The sequence below is a fragment of the Aedes albopictus genome, chromosome 2, assembly GCF_035046485.1.
Source record: "Aedes albopictus strain Foshan chromosome 2, AalbF5, whole genome shotgun sequence".
Taxonomy (NCBI): domain Eukaryota; kingdom Metazoa; phylum Arthropoda; class Insecta; order Diptera; family Culicidae; genus Aedes; species Aedes albopictus.
Genome location: NC_085137.1, coordinates 450316708 through 450341201, shown reverse-complemented (window position 1 = coordinate 450341201; position 24494 = coordinate 450316708). Strand labels below are relative to the sequence as shown.

General features: G+C 42.7%; 1 protein-coding gene across 9 annotated transcripts in view; it reads right to left on the bottom strand.

Annotated features, from left to right (window-relative positions):
• Positions 1–24494, bottom strand: part of LOC109419679 (titin) — a 556752-nt gene that overhangs the window by 449211 nt on the left and 83047 nt on the right. For all 9 annotated transcript variants that reach the window (XM_062853862.1, XM_062853867.1, XM_062853868.1 and 6 more), the window contains exons 2-3: positions 8881–9963; positions 8525–8720 (exon numbers count right to left, since the gene is read on the bottom strand). In XM_062853862.1, coding sequence (XP_062709846.1) covers positions 8525–8720; positions 8881–9050 — 366 coding nt within the window. In that variant the 5' untranslated portion in view covers positions 9051–9963. The remainder of the gene's footprint in view (positions 1–8524; positions 8721–8880; positions 9964–24494) is intronic.

Below are 24494 nucleotides of genomic sequence, written 5' to 3'. Positions count from 1 at the left end.
AAACAAGTGTTTATTTTTATATTAGTTTATGTCATACTGTTCAACTTTGCCGAAGACACCAACTTTCTAAGTTATCAGGATTCTGAGCTATGAGATTTCTAAAATTTGCATGGTCACTAGCTTCGCCTAGTGGCAGAATTGCGAAACAAGTGTTTATTGTTATGAAAGTTTATGACATACTGATTAACTTTTCCAAAGACACCAACCTTATAAGTTATCGGAGGGAGCGACACTAGTTTTGCCAAGCCGAAAAACTCCAAAAAAGTCGGAAAAAGACGAAAAACCCGGTAAACGCCACCTAGTGGCAGAATTTTGAAATATGTGTTTATTTTTATGTAAGTTTATGTCATACTGCTCAACTTTGCCGAAGACATCAACTTTCTAAGTTATCAGGATTCTGAGCTATAAGTTTTCTAAAATTTGCATGTTCACTAGCGCCGCCTAGTGGCAGAATTGCGAAACAAGTGTTTATTTTTATGTAAGTTTATGTCATACTGATCAACTTTGCTGAAGACACCAACTTCGTAAGTTATCAGGATTCTGAGCTATGAAATTTCTAAAATTTGCATATTCACTAGCGCCGCCCAGTGGAGGAATTTTGAACTTCGCAACTCATCGTCAGTAAGTTATTGGCGTACCCAACAACTTTCCCGAAGACACTATCCTTCCAAATTATCAGGGTCTTGAGATGTCGCATATCGTAACGTCAAGCACCTGATATGGTTTCTGTAGTGCAATTTAACATCAAACTGTTGATGGACCCTCTAGCGGCCAAGTTGCCAACTAATCCTATGAACCAAAGTTCTAAATGGTAGATCTTATCAAGCCCTAAAACTTTGCCGAAGAAAGTATTGCGCTAACTCTTAACACACCCGAGATAATAGGCCATACCCCCAAAAGGCCGAAAACCCATAAGCCTTTAGTCTCCTATTAAGCGGATTCCTATTGCGCCCCCCGACCTGTGATCTTATAAGAGTCTCGACTGTATATACAAAGTTATAAAATACGTTGAAAGAGACTGGCCAGGGCCAGGGATAAAACCCAGTGCCCAGGAGTAATCAGGAACATTAAACATTAAACCACAAAGTCCGTCAAATGAATCAGAGCCTGAATTCAATAAAGCTTTCAACAACAGTATAGTAAAATTTCCACAACTGTCGTATACACAATATTTGCGCCGATAAATAAATAACGTATGATGAACATCCAGCTACGCCTCTGACAACATCACGATTGGTAACCCCTAAAAAATTTCTTGCGCCCCGTTGTTGATCCTCATCATCATATGCTCGATCATTATCCTCGTTTCGTTCCAACTACTTGGCGTGGTCTCCCCCAAACCAAACTGTCGTTAATTCATCATCACTTGTCGTCGTCGTCGTCGTCGTCGTCGTCGTCGTCGTCGCGTGGATCGAGCCAGTGCCAAAACGGACCAGAATGATCAATTCTCGGATACTTTCTCAAAACGACGTAAAATACACGCAAATCCTATGTTGATACGTCGTTTTGAAAAAGTATCCGAGAATTCTTCTTTTTAATGCCAGAAGCCACATGGCCATGAAAAATCATGAAGTTAGAGCCGTCGAATGCCTATATTTGTTGCAAAAACATGAAACTCCCTCAATACGGATTTCTCCGGTGGTCACTCCGGGGGCCAAAACAGACCAGAATGGTCAATTCTTCTATTTAATGCCAGAAGCCACATGGCCATGAAAAATCATGAAGTTAGAGCCGTCGAATGCCTATCTTTGTTGCAAAAACATGGAAGTCCCTCAATACGGGTTTCACCGGTGGTCACTCCGGTGGCCAAAGCGAACCAGAATATTCAATTGTTCTATTTAATACCAGAAGCAACATGTCCATGAAAAATCTTGAAGTTAGAGCCTTCGAATGCCAATCATTGTTGCAAAAACATGGAACTCCCTCAATACGGGTTTCCCCGGTGGTCACTCCGGTGGCCAAAACAGACCAGAATGGTCAATTCTTCTATTTAATGCCAGAAGCCACATGGCCATGAAAAAACATGAAGTTAGAGCCGTCGAATGCCTACTTTTGTTGCAAAAACATGAAACTCCCTCAATACGGGTTTCTCCGGTGGTCACTCCGGTGGCCAAAACAGACCAGAATGGTTAATTCTTCTTTTCAATGCCAGAACCTACATGGCCATGAAAAATCTTGAAGTTAGAACCGTCGAATGCCCATCTTTGTTGCAAAAACATGAAACTCCCTCAATACGGATTTCTCCGGTGGTCACTCCGGTGGCCAAAACAGACCAGAATGGTCAATTCTTCTATTTAATGCCAGAAGCCACATGGCCATGAAAAATCATGAAGTTAGAGCCGTCGAATGCCTATCTTTGTTGCAAAAACATGGAAGTCCCTCAATACGGGTTTCTCCGGTGGTCACTCCGGTGGCCACATAAGACCACAATGTCCAACAATATTTTTACATATCACAACAATATGGAGCATGTAAAATTATTGAGATTTCATCATGAGTTAACCAACGCAGATGTGTTTGGCGCGGAAAACCGTTCAATTTCATTACAGTCAACTCGTTGGCCATCTTGTGGGATCCCTGGAACCGGTTCCAGAAGGACGGGACATAACCAGAAACATATAGAAATAGTTCTCGACAGATTGTATTACGGCCTAAAGAAGTTTGATGCAAAAACTTCTATCCTGTAAACAATATGAATGTGCTTTCTAGCACATTATCGTGAAAAACATTACTTTCCGGATGTTCCGGATTTCCGGAACCGGTTCTTATGAATTAGTCAATATTAATGTCTTTAATCAAAGTCCACGTGAATACTTTTCCAACGATTCTTGAACGGTCCTGATTACTTGTTCGGTTGCAAAGTTATAGCTTGCCAAAGTTAGGGTCTCTAAAGCGGCATTTTTCAATTGAAGCAGGTTCCCGGTGGCCACAGTGACCAAATCCGGAACTCTCCGGGGGTTTTGAAAACTAGACATGTGTGGCTTTCATTTGGGCCAAAGAAAATCAAAATCGGCCCAGCCACTGATTTTTGAGAGCCATTCAAAGTTTGGGGTCAAAAATGACCCCAGGGTCTTATTTGTAACTTTTTTTTAGGGACTAAGGAAGGTTAAAGTACTCCTTCCTGTGTTTGTTTTTTTTTTTTAAGTTGTCTTCTAGGATCTCGAAACCTATATTTCTGCCAGGGAGGTCACCATTATTTCTACTGAAGATTCGTGTTTTTTTAAGAATTTTTAACAAGAATTAGAACTTTCAGTATATGTTTTGAAATAAATTGTCCTTTATCCTTTTGTAATAATTGCAAACGTGTCTCAAGTTTCTTTCGGCCGGCACGCAAGTCTTTCATTGACATTTCGACTAGTTTTTATTGAATAATGGTGTTTATATCTTGATCCATAAAATTGCTAAAATTTTCCCTGTACCCATTTAAATGAATTTTGTTGTTTAAAAAAGCAAGGATGCGTCATATCTTAGTTCAACCTATAATTATCTTTTCCAAAACTTGATTATAACCCAATTGAAGCAAATTTTAACTTAATATTTATGCCATTTTCATAGAAATAAGCATAAATTTTCTATATTAGCAAACTTATCTCCATATCATCACTGAAATAGCAGTGTAAAGCTCTTGTCTATTAACACCTACACTGTGGTGCATAATTGATCGGACAAACGCCGATTTTCATACAAAAATTTTAATGGCCAAGTTTGAGATGCTGTAACTATGGTTTGCTTTGATGGATAGAGCTCAATTTTTGACACGGAACTACAAATATGCTGAATTTTGTGTATACAAAGTATAAATTGTTTTCGTTCACAGGTCTGGGCGTGGCAAGGCGTTGAAAAAATTGCAAAAGTGATCGGACAGCGGCACGCGTGTAAATCAAAGGGGTACCGCTGTCCGATCACTTTTGCAATATTTTCAACGCCTTGCCACGCCCAGACCTGTGAACGAAAACATTTTATACTTTGTATACACAAATTTCAGCATATTTGTAATTCCGTGTCAAAAATTGAGCTCAATCCAACAAAGCAAACCATAGTTACAGCATCCTAAATTTGGCCATTTTGTATGAAAATCGGCGTTTGTCCGATCAATTATGCACCACAGTGTATGTGCCTGAGCCTCATTTTGCACCCAATTTCAAAACTTCAAATATCTGATTCTAGTCTACACAAATACAGCCATTCATTGAAAGAATCCTGGAAAATGATAGGATCGACTACTCCTATCGTTTTTCTTGTCATTATTAATGATTGCAGTGCATCAGGGATGCATTACAAGCAATAAAGCGGCCAGGCCTACTGTGCAGCGTTGTTATTGTTATTGTAATCAGAAAACGGGGACATCTCGTACCAACCGTTTCGTGAAAAGGGAGAATAATATACCGCTTCGTTGGAAGTGACTTTGCTAAGAATGTTAATGTCACTCCATGTCCTCTGGAATCCTTCAAAAATCTGATTCTCAACGAAAGTTAATGAAATTTTGACAGTTGATCACAAAATCATTCTAGTTTATGTAACCGGTATCATGATTCCGGATTTTTCCGTTGTTCCGGATTTATGGCCGGGGGTACTGGGGTAACCTCCTTATCAGATAGAGGTGCAATCTATAATTAGCCTTTGAAAACTAGCTTGCGTCCGGAACATCCGGAGAAATGGCCAGTGTATCCGAAATCTCTAGAAACATGGTCCAATACTCTTGTTTAGCAAAATCATGAAGTTTGATATGCCGCAAGCTAGTTTTCAAAGGCTAATTATAGATTGCACCTCTATCTGATAAGGAGGTTACCCCAGTACCCCCGGCCATAAATCCGCAACAACGGAAAAATCCGGAACCATGATACCGGTTACATAAACTTCTTCTTCTTTTTTCTGGCCAACTAGCACCGCTTGGCGCCAGTTGTGTTTTACGTCGGCTGGGTCTACAAGCTAAGCCTTAAATTCCGACGCCCCAGAGAGACAGCCAGCACACCTGAGGACCCTACATATCGAACCTATCAACACATGGGCCGGGACCTACGGCTTTACTTCCTATCCGAGGGAATGTGTGATCACGGATTTTATGTCTCAGAAAATCCCTTCGGCGTCGACGGGAATTGAACCCCGACCGACTGGGGTGAGGGGCAACCACGCTTACCACTACACCACCGACGCCGACGGTTACATAAACTGGAAGGATTTTGTGATCAACTGTCAAAAATACATTAACATTCGTTGAGAAACGACTGAGAATCAGATTTTTGTAGTTTTGAAATTGGGTGCAAAATGAGGCTCAAGCTCATAGGTGTTAACTGGTTGGTAGGTTGCAATAACTGCGGCAATTGCGTCTGAAAATGATTAAAGTCCAAAACAACGTACGAAAAAAAAAACAAAAAAGTTTTTTGGTCACCGAACCACTAGAACTAGCCATGGACTCAGGGTGCATAAATTGAAACAGGGAATAAAAAGAAAGAGTTTTATTTATTATATATTTAGTCAGTACTTTAAACGAGGGAACTTTATTCTCGATAAAAGGTTTTACTCTAGGTTTTACTCCAGAGGATTTTAGATGAAGCCAAGGAAGTTTCCTGGAGTTTTAGAGAAGACTAAAAGTAGGCAATTTCGGGAAGCTTGAAAGGAATTTATAATGCATTTTAAAGCGATTATAACCCTTTCATAACGTCTGAAAGGCGCTTGGAGGAAATTAGAAAACTTCATGGTCGTACCTGGAAAACCGCTGGAAACCTGACAGGGTGGCCCATACTTATATGAAAACCCAAAATTTCGAAAAATGCCAAGTCTTAACTCTTAAATGAGTTGTTTTGGACTTCCAAAAGCTACGTTCAAAATTTGAGCAAAATCGGTTGAGCCTAAAGGGGCGCTCAAAACGCTTGAAGTTTGTATGCGAAAACTTGGCTAAATGTATGCAGAAATTTTAAGTTTTCGAATTTTGCCGCTAGGTGGCGCTATAAGCGTTCAATAAATAAACCCTTTGGTATTATTGTAGGTGACTATATGCCAAAGAACTTTGTCGAATACCGCGAAGTGATCCGACGGCTGTGAAAAAAGTTATACCCTAGGCAAAGTGAGGCAAAGTATTGAGATTTTATTATTGATATTATTCCTTTACATGTATTGGAAAATTTACAATAAAGTTTATCCTCACTTTACCTAGGGTATAACTTTTTTCACAGACGTTGGACCACTTTGCGGTTTTCGACAAAGTTGTTTGGCATATAGTCACCTACAATAATACCAAAGGGTTTGATTATTGAACGCTTACAGCGCCATCTAACGGCAAAATTCGAAAACTTAAAATTTCTGCATACATTTGGCCAACTTTTCCCATACAAACTTCAAGCGTTTTGAGCGCCCTTTTAGGCTTAATTGATTTTGCTCAAATTTTGAACGTAGCTTCTGGGAGTCCAAAACAACTGATTTAGGTGGTAAGACTTTGCATTTTTCGAAATTTTTGTTTTTCATATAAGTGTGGGCCACCTTACCTGACACCCCCTTGAATCTTCCCTGAAACCGCTTGAAACTCTCTCTGGTACCCAGTGAGAGTTCCTGAAATGCCTCCTAAGAACTCCTGAGAGCCCATAAAAAGCCACTGGAAACCCTTGGAGCCCCTTGAAACGCTGATCAGATCCCCTGAAACTGTAACCCTCTGGAACTTTTACGATCCCAAACACCCCTAAAACTCTTTGAGACCCCTTAAAACACGCCTGAGACCCCCCGAAGCTTACTTATGACCCCTTGGAACTCCTCAGAAACCCCCTCAGAACTAGAACTCCTAATGAAACGCCCCGTAGGGATCCATGAGTATCTTGAAACGCCCCTCATAGCACCTGAAACTCTCTTTAGATCTTCAGAAGCCCCCTGAAACTCACTTGGAGCCCCCTGAGATCTCTGAAACGTCCCTAAGGCACCCTGCAATGCCTCTAAGACCCCCTGAAACTCCAAAAACCCTTTTATATGCATCGGAATCGTGCGAAGACGCTTTTTTCAAGGACTGTCTTCTAAAACAAAAGTAAAATCCAGGACTACGCTTTCCTCGACCCATTAAACAACATTCCTGTGGTCGCAAACCTCTCTTGAATTTTCCTGAGACCGCTCGAAACGCATATTGGAACTCTTTGTAACTTCCCTGAGACCACCTGGGATCCCCGGAAATCTTCAGAAACCCCCTGCAACTTCTTGGAGACCTCCATGGGGCCCTCTTAGAACCCTATTGGCCCCTATATCCACAACTGTAAAGGCGTGGGTAATCAGCATGACCATGCTGAGGGTAACGGGTTTCATTCCCAGTCGGCCTGGGAAGTTTTCATAATGGAAATTTTCTTGACAACCTTGTGCATGGAGTATCTTCGTGCCTACCGCACGATACACTCATGCAAAGGAATGTATTGGCAGAGGAAGCTCTCAATTCATAAGACCTCCTGTAACTCCCTTGAAGCTCCCTGAGATCTTCTAAAATACCCCATAGAGCCCTCTGATACACCTTGAAACGTCTCCGAAAGCCCCAGAAATGCCCTTGAGAGCTGCCGGAGCCCCCTAAAATTCCTTGAGACCTATGAGATGGAAATACCCCTAGAGCCCCCTGATACTCATTGAAACGCCCCTGAGACCTCCTGGAACTCCAGAGACCCGTTAAGATGCATTTGAATCGCGTGCACAGACCTTTCAAAAAATATGTTTTACCTTCCGAACTATATGCACACACTGTTCAGTCGGAAAATATTAAAAAATAAATAAATAAATGCGAAGTCACGTTGCTAACTGAGAAAGCTTGGGAGCCTCTAGTCTTTCAAATGCAATACGTTTGCTGCTACATGATAAATGGATTCCAATAGAACGATACAATTACACAAACATAGCTGTTCTGAACATAAAAAGTATCAGATAACCACCAATATGCGTAAGAGAACATCAATAACATTTGTACCGTTTGAAAATTGATACGAAGTTTAATTTCCCATTGTTAGGGTATTCGTTTCTTCAGAATTTCATGATTCCTATTCCTATTTTCATCATTATCATAGAGTGACGGAAGCAAGAGGACTTTTGCAGTTGCATTGAAACATGTTAACTAACCTTTCTAGTTCAAGCATCGATTTACTCACAGTAAGCCACCTATCATGGTTAACAATCCATTTTTTTTAATGCTGATGCTTATACCCTACCGAGGCAGCTGTTGCAGTGTAAAGCGCCAACTCGCGTTATAGTAAATTTCTTCTTAAGGACGGATTTGTTAGAATCCCAAAATAACCGGTACAATGGCCGACTTTGGAACCTACTCACTATTTCGAGGGCACCAATCTCCTCGTAAACAAAAATCAGCGCACATGATCTTCTTATTTTAAGCTTATTACAAGTGAGCAAGAACAGAATAATAAAATGCTTTGTTGTGGAAAGCTTGCTTCTAGAGATTTGTGCGTTTGAAGTTTTGATGCACTGTTGAAGCGGGATGTTGAGACGTTTGTCCTGGACATTTTAAAACAATCTTATTATTTTAGTTCTCGATCTTGTTTCAATGGAAACTCACCTCGCCTTGACGGTGCTGCCGGGCGCAGTTCTCGACTCGGTTCTTCTCCCAGAATGCATCCGGTCGGATCACGAGGAAGCTGTCCAAGTTGGGACCGAGAAGGGTTTGGACGTGACGGATGTACTGCCGAGTTGAACGCCAGGAGCACTTTTGAGCATCTAGGATGATTGCGAACCCGTTGGAGATGGTTTCCGAGCTGTTGGGCATTATGAAAGCAAAATTAGCAATTGGATGTCTTTTATGAACAAAAAATTATTAAAATGATTTGAATACAGAACGATTTTGGAATTTTGCAGTCAAAATAGTTTTGGGTATCATGCAGTATTTGTTTATACTACGAGACCAATCAATCTTACCTCAACGACGCCAAGATGTACTGCACAGTTTTCTCCAGGAATCCTTTCATCCACGGAAGATTATCGTAAAATGGCACCGGAATCACTATCAAGGGATGGCCATCGCGATCCCTCCCACCCGGAATATACGCCGTCTGCGTATTCAACGCATTCAGGACGTCCGCTTCCATTGTGCTCCGGTGTTAATTCTTCAGTCGACGCAACCTACCCTAATCTTTGCTTCTAAACACAAATCCGGCCATTGACTCCAGTCGGACCGAAGGAATTCCGAATGACTCACTGTCACTTTCAAGCACTACCGTCGCCACCGCGTAGACTGAAAATCCAATCACTTTGGACTCGAACGTTCACACACTTTGACCGTCGTCGACGTTTCGATCGAAATGGATCACTACCATTTAGAGACACCGCGTCGCACCGGAGATTGCCCTGATGGCATAAAGCTATAATTTACGATTTGTTTTGAACTTTCCATCAACAGCATCTTCATCACACATCAACGCTGGGACAAAACTGACCGTATCTCTCTTCGGGAACACTTATTCGCGACTTAAGATGACTTCGTCTCGCGATCGCAAACCGTTTCTAATCGAGCAATTCCACTATCGGCCCAAGCTAAGCCATTCAATCGACCACAAATGGGAGGGCCCGCCTCTGAGAAGGTGACGGCGAGTTATGCATATATTTGTTTTCACTTTCGATCACGTTGTTGCTGAGAGTAGACTGTGGCTATAAGCCTCTTTCCCGCGATCAAAGCCCACGAGCACGATTTTCCTATCGTCGTCGGAACACTACACTTCACGGATCATTGACTGGAGCTTACCGGGTTGAGCACGTTTATTTTGTTTTTATCTGCACCATAAGTACGTCGGTTGGGTTGGGACCCTGAGAGGTGTAGGTACTGAGCAAGACCGTTCCAGTGTAGTTTTATTGGAGCTGTGCAATTAGTGGAGTCTCGTGCACGATTGGTTCCATGCGCGTGCTCAAGACCCGTTCTAATCGAGCGCAACGAATGGGACGGTTTGCAGTTGGAAGTGGAGCAGGTTGGATTGACTCAGAGTCGCGTTGATTCAGAAACAGTTTCTGTGTGGAAGAGAAGAGAATGAGAGTTATATTAGTATGGCTGAATTTGCTACGAACATTCTGTTGAATTTTCGATAAGAGGAGTTGAGCTCTACTATGAAAACTGGCGCTGACTATGAGCATACGAACCAAAGAGTTACATATCGTTTGAGCATTATATCGTATGAAGTACTACATATTGAGAATCTTGATCGCATAAATGAACGGCGGATGTACAATTTTTGTCGTATATGATATAATGTTTTTTTTTATTTATTTCTCTAGGGAGTATTCCAAGAATTCCTCTACGGGTTTCCTTAGGAATTCCTCCAGGGATTCTTTCAGAAATATTTCAAAGGATTTCTTCTGGGATTCCTGTAGTAAACCCAGGTAACCAATAAGCATTTGAATAAGCCGTATTTTTGTTTTATATCTGCATTCGACCTGCTTACTGCGGTATGATAGCAGTTCGACTGCTAAACTGCCCTATATTAGCAATTGAAATGCTACTTAAAATCTGATAGCAGTTATGTAGCATTTCAGATGCATGGTATGTTTTGGTCAACAAGCAGCATAACTGCTACATTATTGCCAAAAAACTGCTAAGTGGGATGACTGATGCTGAACCCACAACACATATCCATTTTTAATTTACGTGCCCCGGCTGTAGATGCCATAATTATTAGATGTCCTGTCATTTATAGAAGAGCATCTAAAAAAAATGAAAAAACATGCTTTGGCTTGTGCTTTGGCAAATAAATTGCATGGTTTTTGATACTTTCCTATGCTTGATTTAATTATCAGCACATGCCGAGCACATAGCATATCTAACGAAGCAACTGCCGGTGTAATATCCAAGCTTTAAATTGATCAAAAACCAACGCACATTATCTAATCATCTATAGCTTACATCGTAGCGCGGTTCAGCACCATCGCCAACCCGAGGATCGAGGGATCAAATCCCAATTTCGCCGAAATCAGCCAAAAAACATCAACAGCATTTCAAAACGTGCCCCCAAGCCTCAAAAGTTGAACAGGAGAGTGAGGATAAAAATACAAGAAAAAGGGAAGCCGTAAAATGGGCAGGGTGAAATATTTTGTTTTTAATTTTGACAATCCGGGGGATAGGAAATTTAAGCATTTAATCAGCCGTATATTGGGCCAAAACCTGCATTTAATTAGCACTTATGGCGCATATACGACAAATAAGCATTTAATGACCTGCTGTAAAGGTGCATATAGTGCCGAATTAATGCCATTTCAACTGCTTATTGGTTATCTGGGAATCCTTCAGGAATTTCTGGAAGGATTCCTTCAGGAATTTCTCCAAGGATTCCTTCAGGAGCTCCTCCATGGATTTCTTCTGGAATTCAACCAGGGATTCCTTCAGGGATGCCTTCACAAATTCCTCCAGGGATTTCTTCAGGAATTACTTCGGGGATTCCTGCAGGAATTCCTTCGGAATTTCTACAGGTATTTCTACAGGGCTTCCTTCAGGAATTCCTCCAGGAATTCCTTCAGGAGTTCCTCCGGAGATTCGTTCAGAATTCCTTCAGAAATTCTTTCATGGATTCCTTTAGAAATTCTTTCGGGAAATCATCCAAGGATGCCTTCAGAAAAATCTCCAGGTATGTCTTCAGGAATTCCTAGAGAGATTCCTTCAGGAATTTCTCCAGGGGTTCCTTCAGGAATTCATCCAGGGATTTCTTCAGGAATTCCTTTGGGGATTCCTTCAGGAATTCCATTGGGATTTCTTCAGGAATTTCTCCAGGGATTCCTTCAGGAATTTCTTCAGGGATTCCTTCAGGAATTTCTCCAGGAATTCCTTCAGAAATTCCTGCAGGAATTCCTTCAGAAATTCCTCCGAGGATTCCTTCAGGAATTCCTCCGGGGATTCCTTCAGGAATTCCTCCGGAGATTCCTTCAGGAACTCCTCGGGGATTCCTTCAGGAATTGTTCCGAAGATTCCTTCAGGAATTCCTCCAGTAATTCCTCCAAGGATTCCTTCAGGACTTCGTCCAGGAATTCCCCCAGGGATTCCTTCAGGAATTCATTCGAGGATTACTTCAGGAATTCCTCCGAGATTCTTTCATGAATTCCTCCGGGGATTCGTTCTGGAATTCCTCCTGGGATTCCTTCAGGAATTCTTCCGGAGATTTCTTCAGGAATTCCTCCGGGGAGTCCTTCAGGAATTCCTCCAGCGACTCCTCCAGAGATTCCTTGAGGAATTCCTCCAGAAATTCCTCCAAGGATTTCTTCAGGAATTCCTCCAAGATTCCTTCATGAATTTCTCCGGGGATTCGTTCAGGAATTCCTCTAGGGATTCCTTCAGAAATTCTTCCGGAGATTCCTTCAGGAATTCCTCCAGAAATTCCTCCAAGGATTCCTTCAGGAATTCCTCCAGGAATTCCCACAGGGATTCCTTCAGGAATTCCTTCGGAGATTCCTTCAGGAATTCCTCCGGAGATTCCTTCAGGAATTTCTCCGGGGATTCCTTCAGGAATTCCTCCGGGGATTCCTTCAGGAATTCCTCCGGGGATTCCTTCAGGAATTCCTCCGGGGATTCCTTCAGGAATTCCTCCGGGGATTCCTTCAGGAATTCCTCCGGGGATTCCTTCAGGAATTCCTCCGGGGATTCCTTCAGGAATTCCTCCGGGGATTCCTTCAGGAATTCCTCCGGGGATTCCTTCAGGAATTCCTCCGGGGATTCCTTCAGGAATTCCTCCGGGGATTCCTTCAGGAATTCCTCCGGGGATTCCTTCAGGAATTCCTCCGGGGATTCCTTCAGGAATTCCTCCGGGGATTCCTTCAGGAATTCCTCCGGGGATTCCTTCAGGAATTCCTCCGGGGATTCCTTCAGGAATTCCTCTGGGGATTCCTTCAGGAATTCCTCCGGGGATTCCTTCAGGAATTCCTCCGGGGAAACGTCGGATGGAAGCTTAAGAATCCGTTTTTGAGTTATTCCTCCAAAGACTGAACGCCATTCCCCTTCCAACATAATCACCAACAGTCGAAATTCGAAGAAAGTTCCTTCAGGTATTTCTCCTGGAATTCCTGATGGTGCTCCCGAAAGGATCCTGGAAGTAGTTCTTGGAGGAATTCCGGAAGGAGGTCTTAGAAAAATCCCGAATAAATTTTTGGACGAATACTAAAAAAAAGTTCTTGTAGGATTCATGGGAGGATCTCAGAAAGAATTCCTGAAAAAATCCTAGAAGGAACTCCGGGTGAAATCTTGCATAGGATTTCGGGAAGGAATTTTGGAAGGAGTTTTTGAAAGAATCTCGGAACAAATCGCTGAAGCAATTCCTGATAAAAGGCCTGGAGGAATCACGAAGGAAAACCCGGGTAAAATTGTTGGAATTCTCAGGAGTGCCTAAAAAAAAACTTCTGAAGACATTTCAAAAGAAACTGTTAGGAGAATTAAGGATGGAATTCCTGGAGGAGAAATCCCAGAAAAAATCTCTGGAAGAATCTCAGGTAAACCTCTTGGACGAATCCTGGCAAGAGCTCTTCAATGAATGAAAGACGGAAAATCTTTAGGTATCTCAGTAGAAACTCATTAAAATAGCCCAGAGAATCATCAAGAGCTCCCTGAAAATCCGACATAAAACTCCTGGAGGAGTCCTGGAACAGTATTGTGGAGAAACCGTGAAGGATTTTTTGGAGAAATCACAGATAGAATTGCTGTGGAGTCCCAGAAAAACCTCCTGGAGGGGTGCCATGTGCCTGTGGTGCATAATTGATCGGACAAATGCCAATTTTCATACAAAATGGCCAAGTTTGAGATGTTATAACCATGGTTTGCTTCGATGAATTGAGCTCATTAAATTACACGGAACTACTAATATGCTGAATTTTACGTATACTAAGCATAAAATGTTTTCGTTCACGGGTCTGGGCGTGACAAGGCGTGTGGTACCCCTTTGATTTACACGCCTTATCACGCCCAGACCCGTGAAAAAAAATTATTCTTCATGTACGTGGATCGAAGTATCGTGTATCCGTCCCATCTACAAAAAGGGCGACAAGTTGGATTGCGGGAACTACCGCGCGATCACACTACTGAGCGCTGCCCACAAGATACTCTCTCAAATTTTATGCCGCCGACTATCACCGATTGCAAGAGAATTCGTGGGGCAATATCAGGCTGGATTTATGGGTGAACGCGCTACAACGGACCAGATGTTCGCCATCCGCCAGGTGTTGCAGAAATGCCGCGAATACAACGTGCCCACACATCACTTGTTCATCGATTTCAAATCGGCGTATGATACAATCGATCGAGAACAGCTATGGCAGATTATGCACGAATACGGATTCCCGGATAAACTGATACGGTTGATCAAGGCGACGATGGATCGAGTGATGTGCGTAGTTCGAGTATCAGGGACACTCTCGAGTCCCTTCGAATCTCGCAGAGGGTTACGGCAAGGTGATGGTCTTTCGTGCTTGCTGTTCAACATTGCTTTGGAGGGTGTAATAAGAAGAGCGGGGATAAACACGAGTGGGACGATTTTCACAAAGTCCGTTCAGCTGCTTGGTTTCGCCGATGATATTGATATTATTGCTCGTAAATTTGAGACGATGGCGGAAACGTACATCCGACTAAAGAGTGAAGCCAGGCGAATCGGATTAGTCATTAATGTGTCGAAGACAAAGTACATGATGGCAAAGGGCTCCAGGGAGGAATCACCGCGCCCGCCACCCCGAATTCATATCGACGGTGATGAAATCGAGGCGGTTGAAGAATTCGTGTACTTGGGCTCACTGGTGACCGCCGACAACGACACCAGCAGAGAAATTCAGAGGCGCATTGTGGCAGGAAATCGTGCTTACTTTGGACTCCGCAGAACTCTACGATCGAACAAAGTTCGCCGTAACACGAAGTTAACCATCTACAAAACGCTGATTAGACCGGTCGTCCTCTATGGGCACGAAACATGGACACTACGTGCAGAGGACGGCGGAGTGCAGATGGAAGACGGGACTTGGAGAAGGCGAATGAACCACGAGCTGCATCAGCTGCTAAGAGAACCAACCATCGTCCATACCGCGAAAATCGGGAGGCTACGGCGGACGGGTCACGTCATCAGGATGTCAGATAGAAACCCGACTAAAATGGTTCTCGAGAGTCATCCGACCAGTACAAGAAGACGTGGAGCGCAGCGAGCAAGGTGGGTTGACCAAGTGGAGGGCGATCTGCGGACCCTACGCAGAGTGCGGAACTGGAGACAAACAGCCATGGAACGAGTGGAATGGAGGCGGCTACAGCAGAGGCCACCCCTGTTTTAGCTTGGTCGGTAAGTAAGTACGTAAAATTCAGCATATTAGTAGTTCCGTGTAAAATAGTGAGCTCAATTCATTAAAGCAAACCATAGCTTCAGCGTATCAAGCCAAGCCATTTTGTATGAAAATCGGCGTTTGTCCGATCAATTATGCACCACAGAGTATCTGGAGGTCCTGGCAGCAATGCTGATTTGGGGATAATACGCGACTGAACCCATGGCGTTCAGTACCGCCCAAGTAGATTCGCTACCGACAACTCAACAAATTTAGTTATATATTTGTTGATTTTTTTTTCTTAAATCACGTTTAAAACCTAAACATTAAACATTAAAGAATAACATTCCAGGGATTCCTCCAGGAATTCGTCCAGGAATTTCTTCAGGAATTCGTCCAGGGATCCTTTCAGGAATTCCTCCATGTATTCCCTTAGGTATTTCTCCAGGTATTCCTTCAGGTATTCCTCCAGGAATCCCTCTAGGGATTCCTTCAGGAATTCCTACAGTGATTTCTTTGGGAATTACTCCACGGATTCCTTCAGGAATATCTCCAGAAAACTAAAACACTCTTGAAGCTTACTTCATTAAAAAGGCGAGTTTGTTTGGAGAGATTTTCTTAAACCCGTCCCATAACACCGAGTTTTGTTGCAACTATCGGAAACACTTGCCACTTATTGAGAATGAAGTATATTGGTAGTAAGACCGCTAACAAACTACGGTGGGCGTAAAACAGCTGACAACGTCATAAAGGATACGCGACTGTAATCCATCAACTTTTTTACGAGCAGAGCATTCCTTAAAAAAACTTTCGAGTTTTCCAGCGTCTTACTTCATCGAGTAATCGGCATAAGAAGAACTACCACAATTCATGCAGTTAGCATCCACATGCAATGTCTCTATCGGTGATCCCACCCTTGGCATTTGCGGCACTGAGAAGAGTTCTAGAAGTTTACTCTTGGTTTACGAAAATGTTGCCATATCAATTGGACGTGTAATTTCAACTTCACTTTGACAAATGTTTAAAACTTAGCAGCTTATGTCAAAATGAATTGAATAAAATTGATGTACGAAAATTTTTTGGAGTGAATAGTCTTTAACGTTTTGGCAGTCATTTTAAAGAGAAACATCAGGGAATACAAACATGGCTGCCACAATGGCCGACTTGGTCCCCTACTCACGTTTTTAAGAGCACCAATCTTGAAAATTCGTAAAAAAATGCTCTCGATTTAGAAAAGCTGCCTCTTTTTGCAAGTGAGCCAGGATAAACAAGTGCGGCTTGGTTCGATGTTTCATTCGTCAGATTTGTGCCTCTAAAGTTTGTATACGAAATTGCTATGGGATTTCCTAAAATTTCACCTTAAAACAATGTTGTCCAGATTAGAAAATTCCGATTCTTACCAGTAAGGGCTAGAGGTTACTACATATACCGATTCGTTAGTCCTTTGCTTTATTACAACTTGTTCCACAAATATGTACATAGTTTTGGGATAGTTGACTAATTTGTTGAAGAAAATTTTCAGTCTGAAACTTGGCCATCTTCGAAAATGACGAAAAATACCTGACTTTAAACATCAGGTTCAACCTTGAAACATACCCGACACGGAAGCATTGCCAAAGTTACATGCAACTGATAATTCCTCCAACGGTTCCATCTGAACTCGTTTAATGTTCAACGAAAAATTAAACGCCATCTGCCAACTTTTTGCGTGTGCTAAAATTATACCGTCTAGCCAACCGAAACGTAGTGGCATTCACTTAGGCTTTTTTTTCTCATCCACACCAATCGCATTGATCGTGTTGTTGATGATGGCACGTATGCTACGACTATGACGACAACGACGACGACGGTTACACTTATGTACGTGTTCCCTTCAAGTATCAAACTTTAATGATAGTTGTTAATTGTTATGTAAATTCGATTGTCGTCTTCGTCTGGTTCCCATCGATGACCTCTCCCGGGGTATTTATGATGAGGTGTACCATATTCGGGTTGCTAAATGTTGCGAAAGGATGATGTTTTACGGCTTTTCGGGCCCGTATGAAGTTGATCACCAATATTAACTTCTTTTCCCGATCAGCCTAGATAGCTGTGTAGTGTCGGTAGCGGTTAGTTCAACTGGCTAAGAATAGCACTACGGACCGCCTGTTCCAATGGTAGGAATCCACTAATCAGGTGACCCCTAATTCATGGTGTTATGCGGCTTTACGCTTACCGTGCCTAGGAATGAATGGTTAGGGGGGTCTTATAAAAACCTAATCGCAAACGGAGCCTGTGGAGTAACAGGGCACCCTCCACAGTATTTGCCCTTACTGTGCTAACCGGAGCAATAGCGCGGTGGACCTTGTGTTTCTCCGAGACAATCAGCTGCCCTTCTTCAATCTCATACTTGAGGCTGAATAAGGGCGGGATTATGAAGATGTTATTAATTAGTTTAGATTTTCACCTATATGGTTTCGCATTATGCGTTTTACACAGTGTATTCTGTGCATCCTCGCCTTTGGCGCACTCAAATCGATACCGATCTGGCTTTATTGTTGCTGTTCTTTTTTGTGCTGTGATTGTTAAGAGTTTAATCTTACCTAGTTTGGGTAGTGGCTACGGTTAGGATAGCTCAGATCAATCTTCAGCATAAAAGAACAGCAACGATCAATCTTTGCAGACTTATGCAAAATGGTACAGCCCAAGTGGCGTTAGTCCAAGAACCTTACTTTCGTAAGGGGAATTTCTATTTAGGAAACCTTGTGAATCCGGTGTTTGCTACTTTCAGTAAAAATGAAATGGTAAACTCACGTGTCATGCCTCGAGCATGTGTGCTTGTCAACAACGCAATCGTTGCTACACTCATCTCTGAACTAACCACCAGAGATGTATGTGCTATCATAATTGATGTATCTGTTGGAAACCTCAACAGGAAATACGTTTATTGTTCGGTTTATTTACCGCATGATGAACCATCCCCTACGGATGCTTTCAAGCAAGTCATTGCATACTGCACTTCAAAAGGCCTTCCGCTAATTGTTGGTAGTGATGCTAATGCTCACCATATAATCTGGGGCAGCTCAGACATCAATTTGAGAGGCTCCAGTTTGATGGAATACTTAAGTAGTACAGATCTTGGATTACTTAACATAGGCAACCGCCCAACCTTCATGGTATCTGGTAGAGAGGAAGTGTTAGACATAACGCTTTGCTCTAGCAGAATTAGTCATGAGCTGACCAATTGGCATGTGTCAGATGAAGAATCTTTATCTGACCATCGTTACATCTTGTTTGAACATGTGAATGTTACTTCGCAAACTTTGCGTTTCAGGAATCCCCGGTCAACCAACTGGGATCTCTTTACCGATTTGGTTGCAGCCAAATTTCATGGATACTCACCATCAATTGACACTCCAAGTGATTTAGATGATGCCGTTGATACTACAACGGCCTTCATCATGGAAGCTTTTGAAGAAGCCTGCCCTCTGCGGTCTGTGAAGACCACAAGAGGAACCCCTTGGTGGAACTCCGATCTGGCGAAGCTCAGGAAACAATGTAGAAAGAGTTGGAACAGACGACGTTCGGCTGGATCGGAGGCTTTCAGGTCGGCTCGCAAGGCCTACCAGAAAGCTCTTCGGTCTGCTGAACGATCCGGCTGGAAAAACCTTTGTACAAATGTTTCCAGTCTGAGTGAAGCCAGTCGATTGAACAAAATCCTTGCGAAATCTAAGGATTTTCAAGTGAACGAACTTCGTTTGCCAAATGGTGATTTCACTTCCTCTGACGAGGAAGTTTTAGAATGTTTATTCAGTACATACTTCCCCGGATGTGTGGATATTACATCTTCGGATGAACCTGATGTCTTTTCTTGTAGTTATGATTCTTTAGCTTCGGCTCGGAGTATCATAACTTTAGAATCGATTGAATGGGCACTCAATAGCTTTGCTCCTTTCAAATCTCCTGGGGCAGATGGGATTTATCCTATTTTGCTTCAGAAGGGATTTGATCATTTCAAACATGTTTTGAAACAACTACTTGTTTGCAGTTTTGCTACAGGGTATATTCCCAAATCCTGGCGGGATATTACTGTGAAGTTTATTCCGAAAGTGGGTCGCGCGTCGTATGAAGAAGCAAAGAGCTTCAGACCTATCAGTTTGACCTCTTTTCTTCTGAAATGCTTAGAACGCATAGTCGATCATCACATCCGTGATGTTCATCTGGCCAATGTGCCTCTTCATGTGAACCAACATGCTTACCAATCTGGAAAGTCCACTGTGACTCTTTTACACAAAGTTGTTTACGATATCGAGAAGGCATTCGCTCAAAAGCAATCATGCTTGGGTGTTTTCTTAGATATCGAGGGTGCCTTTGACAACGTGCCTTTCGATGCCATATTGGAAGCCGCACGGGGTCATGGTATATCTCCAATGATTTCCAATTGGATTCACCAAATGCTCAAAAACCGACATCTCTTCTCGACATTGCGTCAAGCGGCGATTAAGCAAATTGAGTGTTTGTGGATGCCCCCAAGGGGGAGTCTTATCACCACTTTTATGGAATCTCGTAGCAGATACGCTATTGAGGCAACTCAATAATAGCGGTTTTCCTACTTATGGTTTTGCCGACGACTACCTAACATTGTTAGTCGGTATGTGCATCAGCACCCTTTTCGACCTGATGCAAAACGCTCTTCAGGTAGTTGAGGGTTGGTGTCGCCAATATGGCCTTTCGGTAAATCCGAGTAAAACATCTATTGTTCTTTTCACGGAAAAGCGAAACCGTAATGGTGTTCGAACTTTACGTCTCTTTGATTCTGAAATCAATGTGACTGAACAGGTAAAGTACGTTGGAGTCATTCTTGATTCCAAGCTTTCCTGGACACCTCATGTTGAGTTCAGAATCAAGAAAGCTTGTATGGCCTTCGGGCAATGCCGGCGAACCTTTGGTACAACTTGGGGTCTAAAACCCAAGTATATCAAATGGATCTACACAACTGTTGTTCGGCCAATATTGGCCTATGGATGTCTTGTGTGGTGGCAAAAGGGCGAAGTGAGAACGGTCCAATCAAAGTTAGGCCATCTCCAAAGGATGTGCTTAATGGCGATGTCTGGAGCGTTCTCTTCAACTCCCACGGCAGCGCTCGAAGTTCTCTTTGACGTTGCCCCACTACACATTCATCTCAAACAAGAAGCACTTTCTTGCACTTACCGCCTATGGGTACTCGGTTTACTAGAGGAAACTCCTGTGAACCGCACATCAACACACACCTCGTTGTTTCCACTTTTGGTGAATTGGGACAAAGTTGTCCTTGCTCCAAGTGATCTTACAATTGCTTGTAATTTTCCATATAGGACATTTTCCACGAAATTCCCTTCCCGGGAAGAGTGGACATCTGGTTATCAGGAGAGAAGTATTTCAGACGGCATCGTATGTTACACTGATGGCTCCCTTCTCGAAGGTCGAGCAGGTGCTGGTGTTTATTCTCGTGAGCTAAGGCTGTATCAGTCGTACTCACTTGGTAGACACTGCCCCGTTTTTCAGGCCGAAATCTTTGCCCTTATGTGCGGAGTGCAATCAGCACTTCAGCAGCACGTAATGGGCAAAGTAATATACTTCTGTTCAGATAGCCAGGCTGCTATTAAAGCACTTGCTTCGGCCAACTCCAGGTCGAAGATAGTTATCGCTTGTCGAACTCAAATTAAGGAGCTGAATTCAGCAAACGCTGTTCACCTTGTATGGGTACCTGGTCATTCTTCCATCGCTGGAAATGAATTGGCTGATGAGTTAGCTCGCACTGGAGCATCACATGACTTCATTGGCCCTGAGCCAGCTATTCCGGTATCCAAGTGTTGGGTGAAGCTTCAGATTGACACCTGGGCTGCCACTCAGCACAAACAATACTGGAATAGTTTGGAGTCATGTCGTCAAACAAAATTGTATTGTACTGAGCCATCTCTAGGGGTGGCAAAGTATCTAACAAATCTGTCAAAGCAGAATTGCAGCATGCTGGTCAAAGCATTGACTGGCCACTGCCGACTCAGTTATCACATGGCGAATATTCAGCAAGCTGATTCATTTGCATGTGATAGCTGTGAATCCGATTATGGAACTTCGTATCATTTAATATGTAACTGTCCAGTTTTTGCGCAATTGCGTTTCCGAGTACTCGGGAAACACTTATTAAGTGAAACTGACTTCAGAAACCTGAATCTTCAGGACGTTCTGTTGTTCTTGACCCGCTGTGGTAAAGAGCTATAGGCTCTCTTTACGCTTTATGCATTATCACAGTGCCCTTCTCAGGGCGCTGTTCGAACCCATTGTGGCACGCTTATGCGTTATTACAGTGTCCTTTTCAGGACGCTATGTGAACCCATTGTGGTACGCTTTTGCGAGTATGACGATCCTATTCCCTTACCTGTCCTTTCCCATGTCCTATCCTTTTTCCTTCCCTTCTCCGTCAGGTAAATGATGAATAGGCTCGTGTTCATGGCGATGGCACAAATTTCCCGAATGGAGGAGAACGTGCCTCTAGAGCCGACCTACTGATACCTGATACCTAGGCTTTTTTTTTCTCATCCACACCAATCGCATTGATCGTGTTGTTGATGATGGCACGTATGCTACGACTATGACGACAACGACGACGACGGTTACACTTATGTACGTGTTCCCTTCAAGTATCAAACTTTAATGATAGTTGTTAATTGTTATGTAAATTCGATTGTCGTCTTCGTCTGGTTCCCATCGATGACCTCTCCCGGGGTATTTATGATTAGGTGTACCACATTCGGGTTGCTAAATGTTGCGAAAGGATGTTGTGGTATTCTCGTGGTCGTCCAAAGAAGGGTCTTCAAACCGATCCCGTATGATGAAATTCCCACGAACTTTGAGGGCTCCACTCCACACCATTCTAGACAGAAAACCTCTCGAAATTAGAATTGTTAATTTCATCAACCATACGACCACAACAGCTTCCGTCAGGTTTAAACTCATGGAGTTGAGACTGGAGATGCATCCAAAAGCGTACACGATTATCGCTTTCAAATGCGAAGGAGATTATGACACTGTGGGTGCTTTGAAGAGATCCAGAAACTTGATCCACATGAAGCCCACTCAGAGGTAAGCTGCTGCAAGAAAGCCACTTTGCGTGATGCATGATTGTCTTGAGCCGAAGTCTCGGATGATTATGATGATGCCGTTGTCGGTGCATCGTTCCGACCAGACTGAGTGATTGGTGCGTGATGCACGTCCATTGGGAGTTCAGGTTTTTTTTTCCTGGGTTGTCTGTGGTCTTCATGGAGAGCGTCAAGCCTGTCTGATTTACATATTTAATTGTGGTATCACTTTCGGTGGTTAACCGAGGGGATAAACAATCCGGAGACTTTGTTTCGATGCGAAGCGAAGAGTAAAGTGTGTATTCAACCGAGTAATATGATATTATAGTTGGTTGTTCAACCTCTACAATTCCTCTCTTCGGCACGAGTTTAGTATGATCAATCCGGGCTTACAATCATTTTAGCCCAACGACAAGTTTTCGCCAAAACCCTCCACAATTTTAACGATTATTACACTAGTTTACAAAATAAAACGAAAGTTGTGAACTTCTGTCAACGACCAGAATTTTTGAAGCACAATTCAGCGCTGATTTCGGAACCGTGCTTCAAAAAAATTTAAGGAGAACAGTTTTTGAGTTTTACTTCAATATCGAGTTTTACAACTTTTTTCCGTAACGTGGGTAGATCACCTTGTAATGGTGCGTTACGGCGTAAGATCTACCATAACAAATTTTGATCTTGTATTTTTTTAGCTTTGTTAATTTAAATGCAGAAAAATTCCAAGATCACAATTTGCTCTACCTTTTTTTTTCTTTTACATGTTATGTTTTTCATTGTTAATAAACCATTTCTTTCGGGAGGATTCAGGTAATTTGTGATTATGCAGCTGTTGTGAGCCTATCACCATTTAAAAATCTATAATTTTACTTTTTATTTCAGATTTGGAATCGAACACCCAACAAGGAATTAGGAAAGGAACCAGGCATCAACCAAAAATATTGCGTGCACCTGAACGTTGATCAAACGTTTCTTTTGAACTTTACCCTTCCACTAACATCCAAATTCCCGTGACGCCTAGGCCTGAAAGAATGTAGAGGTCTCTATGTACTTTCATAGATGTCCAACTAATCTTCCTTTCCCATCCCTCAGCTGTCGCAAGGACGTGGCCAGGACAGCACTCGACCGTTGGAGGATTGAGTCAATCTTGTCTAAGAGTCAGAGATTAGTCCCAAATCTTTGTGCTTTGATAACGGACAGGAAAGATGCAACCCTCATAACAGCGATCCAGGGCTGTACCACCTACGAATTTGTGCGACTTGCTTAATGCTAATGCTAATGCTAATGCTAATATCGAGTTTTACAACTTTTGAAAATATGGAATTGGGGGATCGATTGGCAACTCTGCCAAGCGGTAGTTTAGTTGAAAACCTCGTCCGAAATTTTTATCTGTTTTACGCGGTTTTAGTTCAAAGAAATTGTCAAAAAGTAGTTTATATTATAAGCAATAGTGCTTGCAAGCTTTTTGGTGTCAAGTTCGGTGGTGCAATGTGATTTGGGGTCGGAAATAGTGATTTTCATAATATCGCAATGCATTCCAATCGGCCGATTAGCGGCTTCGGTGCCCTTTTGCAGTCGCGTTGATCGTTGTGGAGTGTTACGCGTCTGTGTTAGTGTGCTCGCGACCGATCGCAAGCGTTCAGTCCATCTGCGGTGTGCGCTTGACTTGAATGGTGTTGCATGCATCCATGTAGCGTGATATGTGGGATATGTCACACGATGTAGCATCATTGGATGAGGTGATACGGGTTTGCTGTCCAGTTGGTTGAGTGATGACGACTTATGCTCGGATTTATGTGGCGTTTTGTAAGCTAGTAATGCGGCAGTCGAGCATAATAATGTGATTAATGAATCTTAAAGAATATGGAACTCGGTGTTAGATAAGTGATTAGGGGAAGAACTATCATACATGTGTGGAGGGGGCGGGTTGTGGTTGTGATTTGGAAGGTTAGCTCCGGAAAGCACAGTGGCGTTGCGTTGGTGTGGTGTTAGTCGCCGTCCGTCATCGAAAACATCGTGCGTGTTTCTCGGGACAAGGGTACCAGAATTGACGATTTTAAAGTGAAAGATTTTTAAGTGAAAAAGAAATGTATACGCCAGAGGAGCCAACGGTGGAAGCAGAGTTTCGATGAACAACGCAGACACATCTTTGGAACGCATCATTTTATTTGGTGAGAT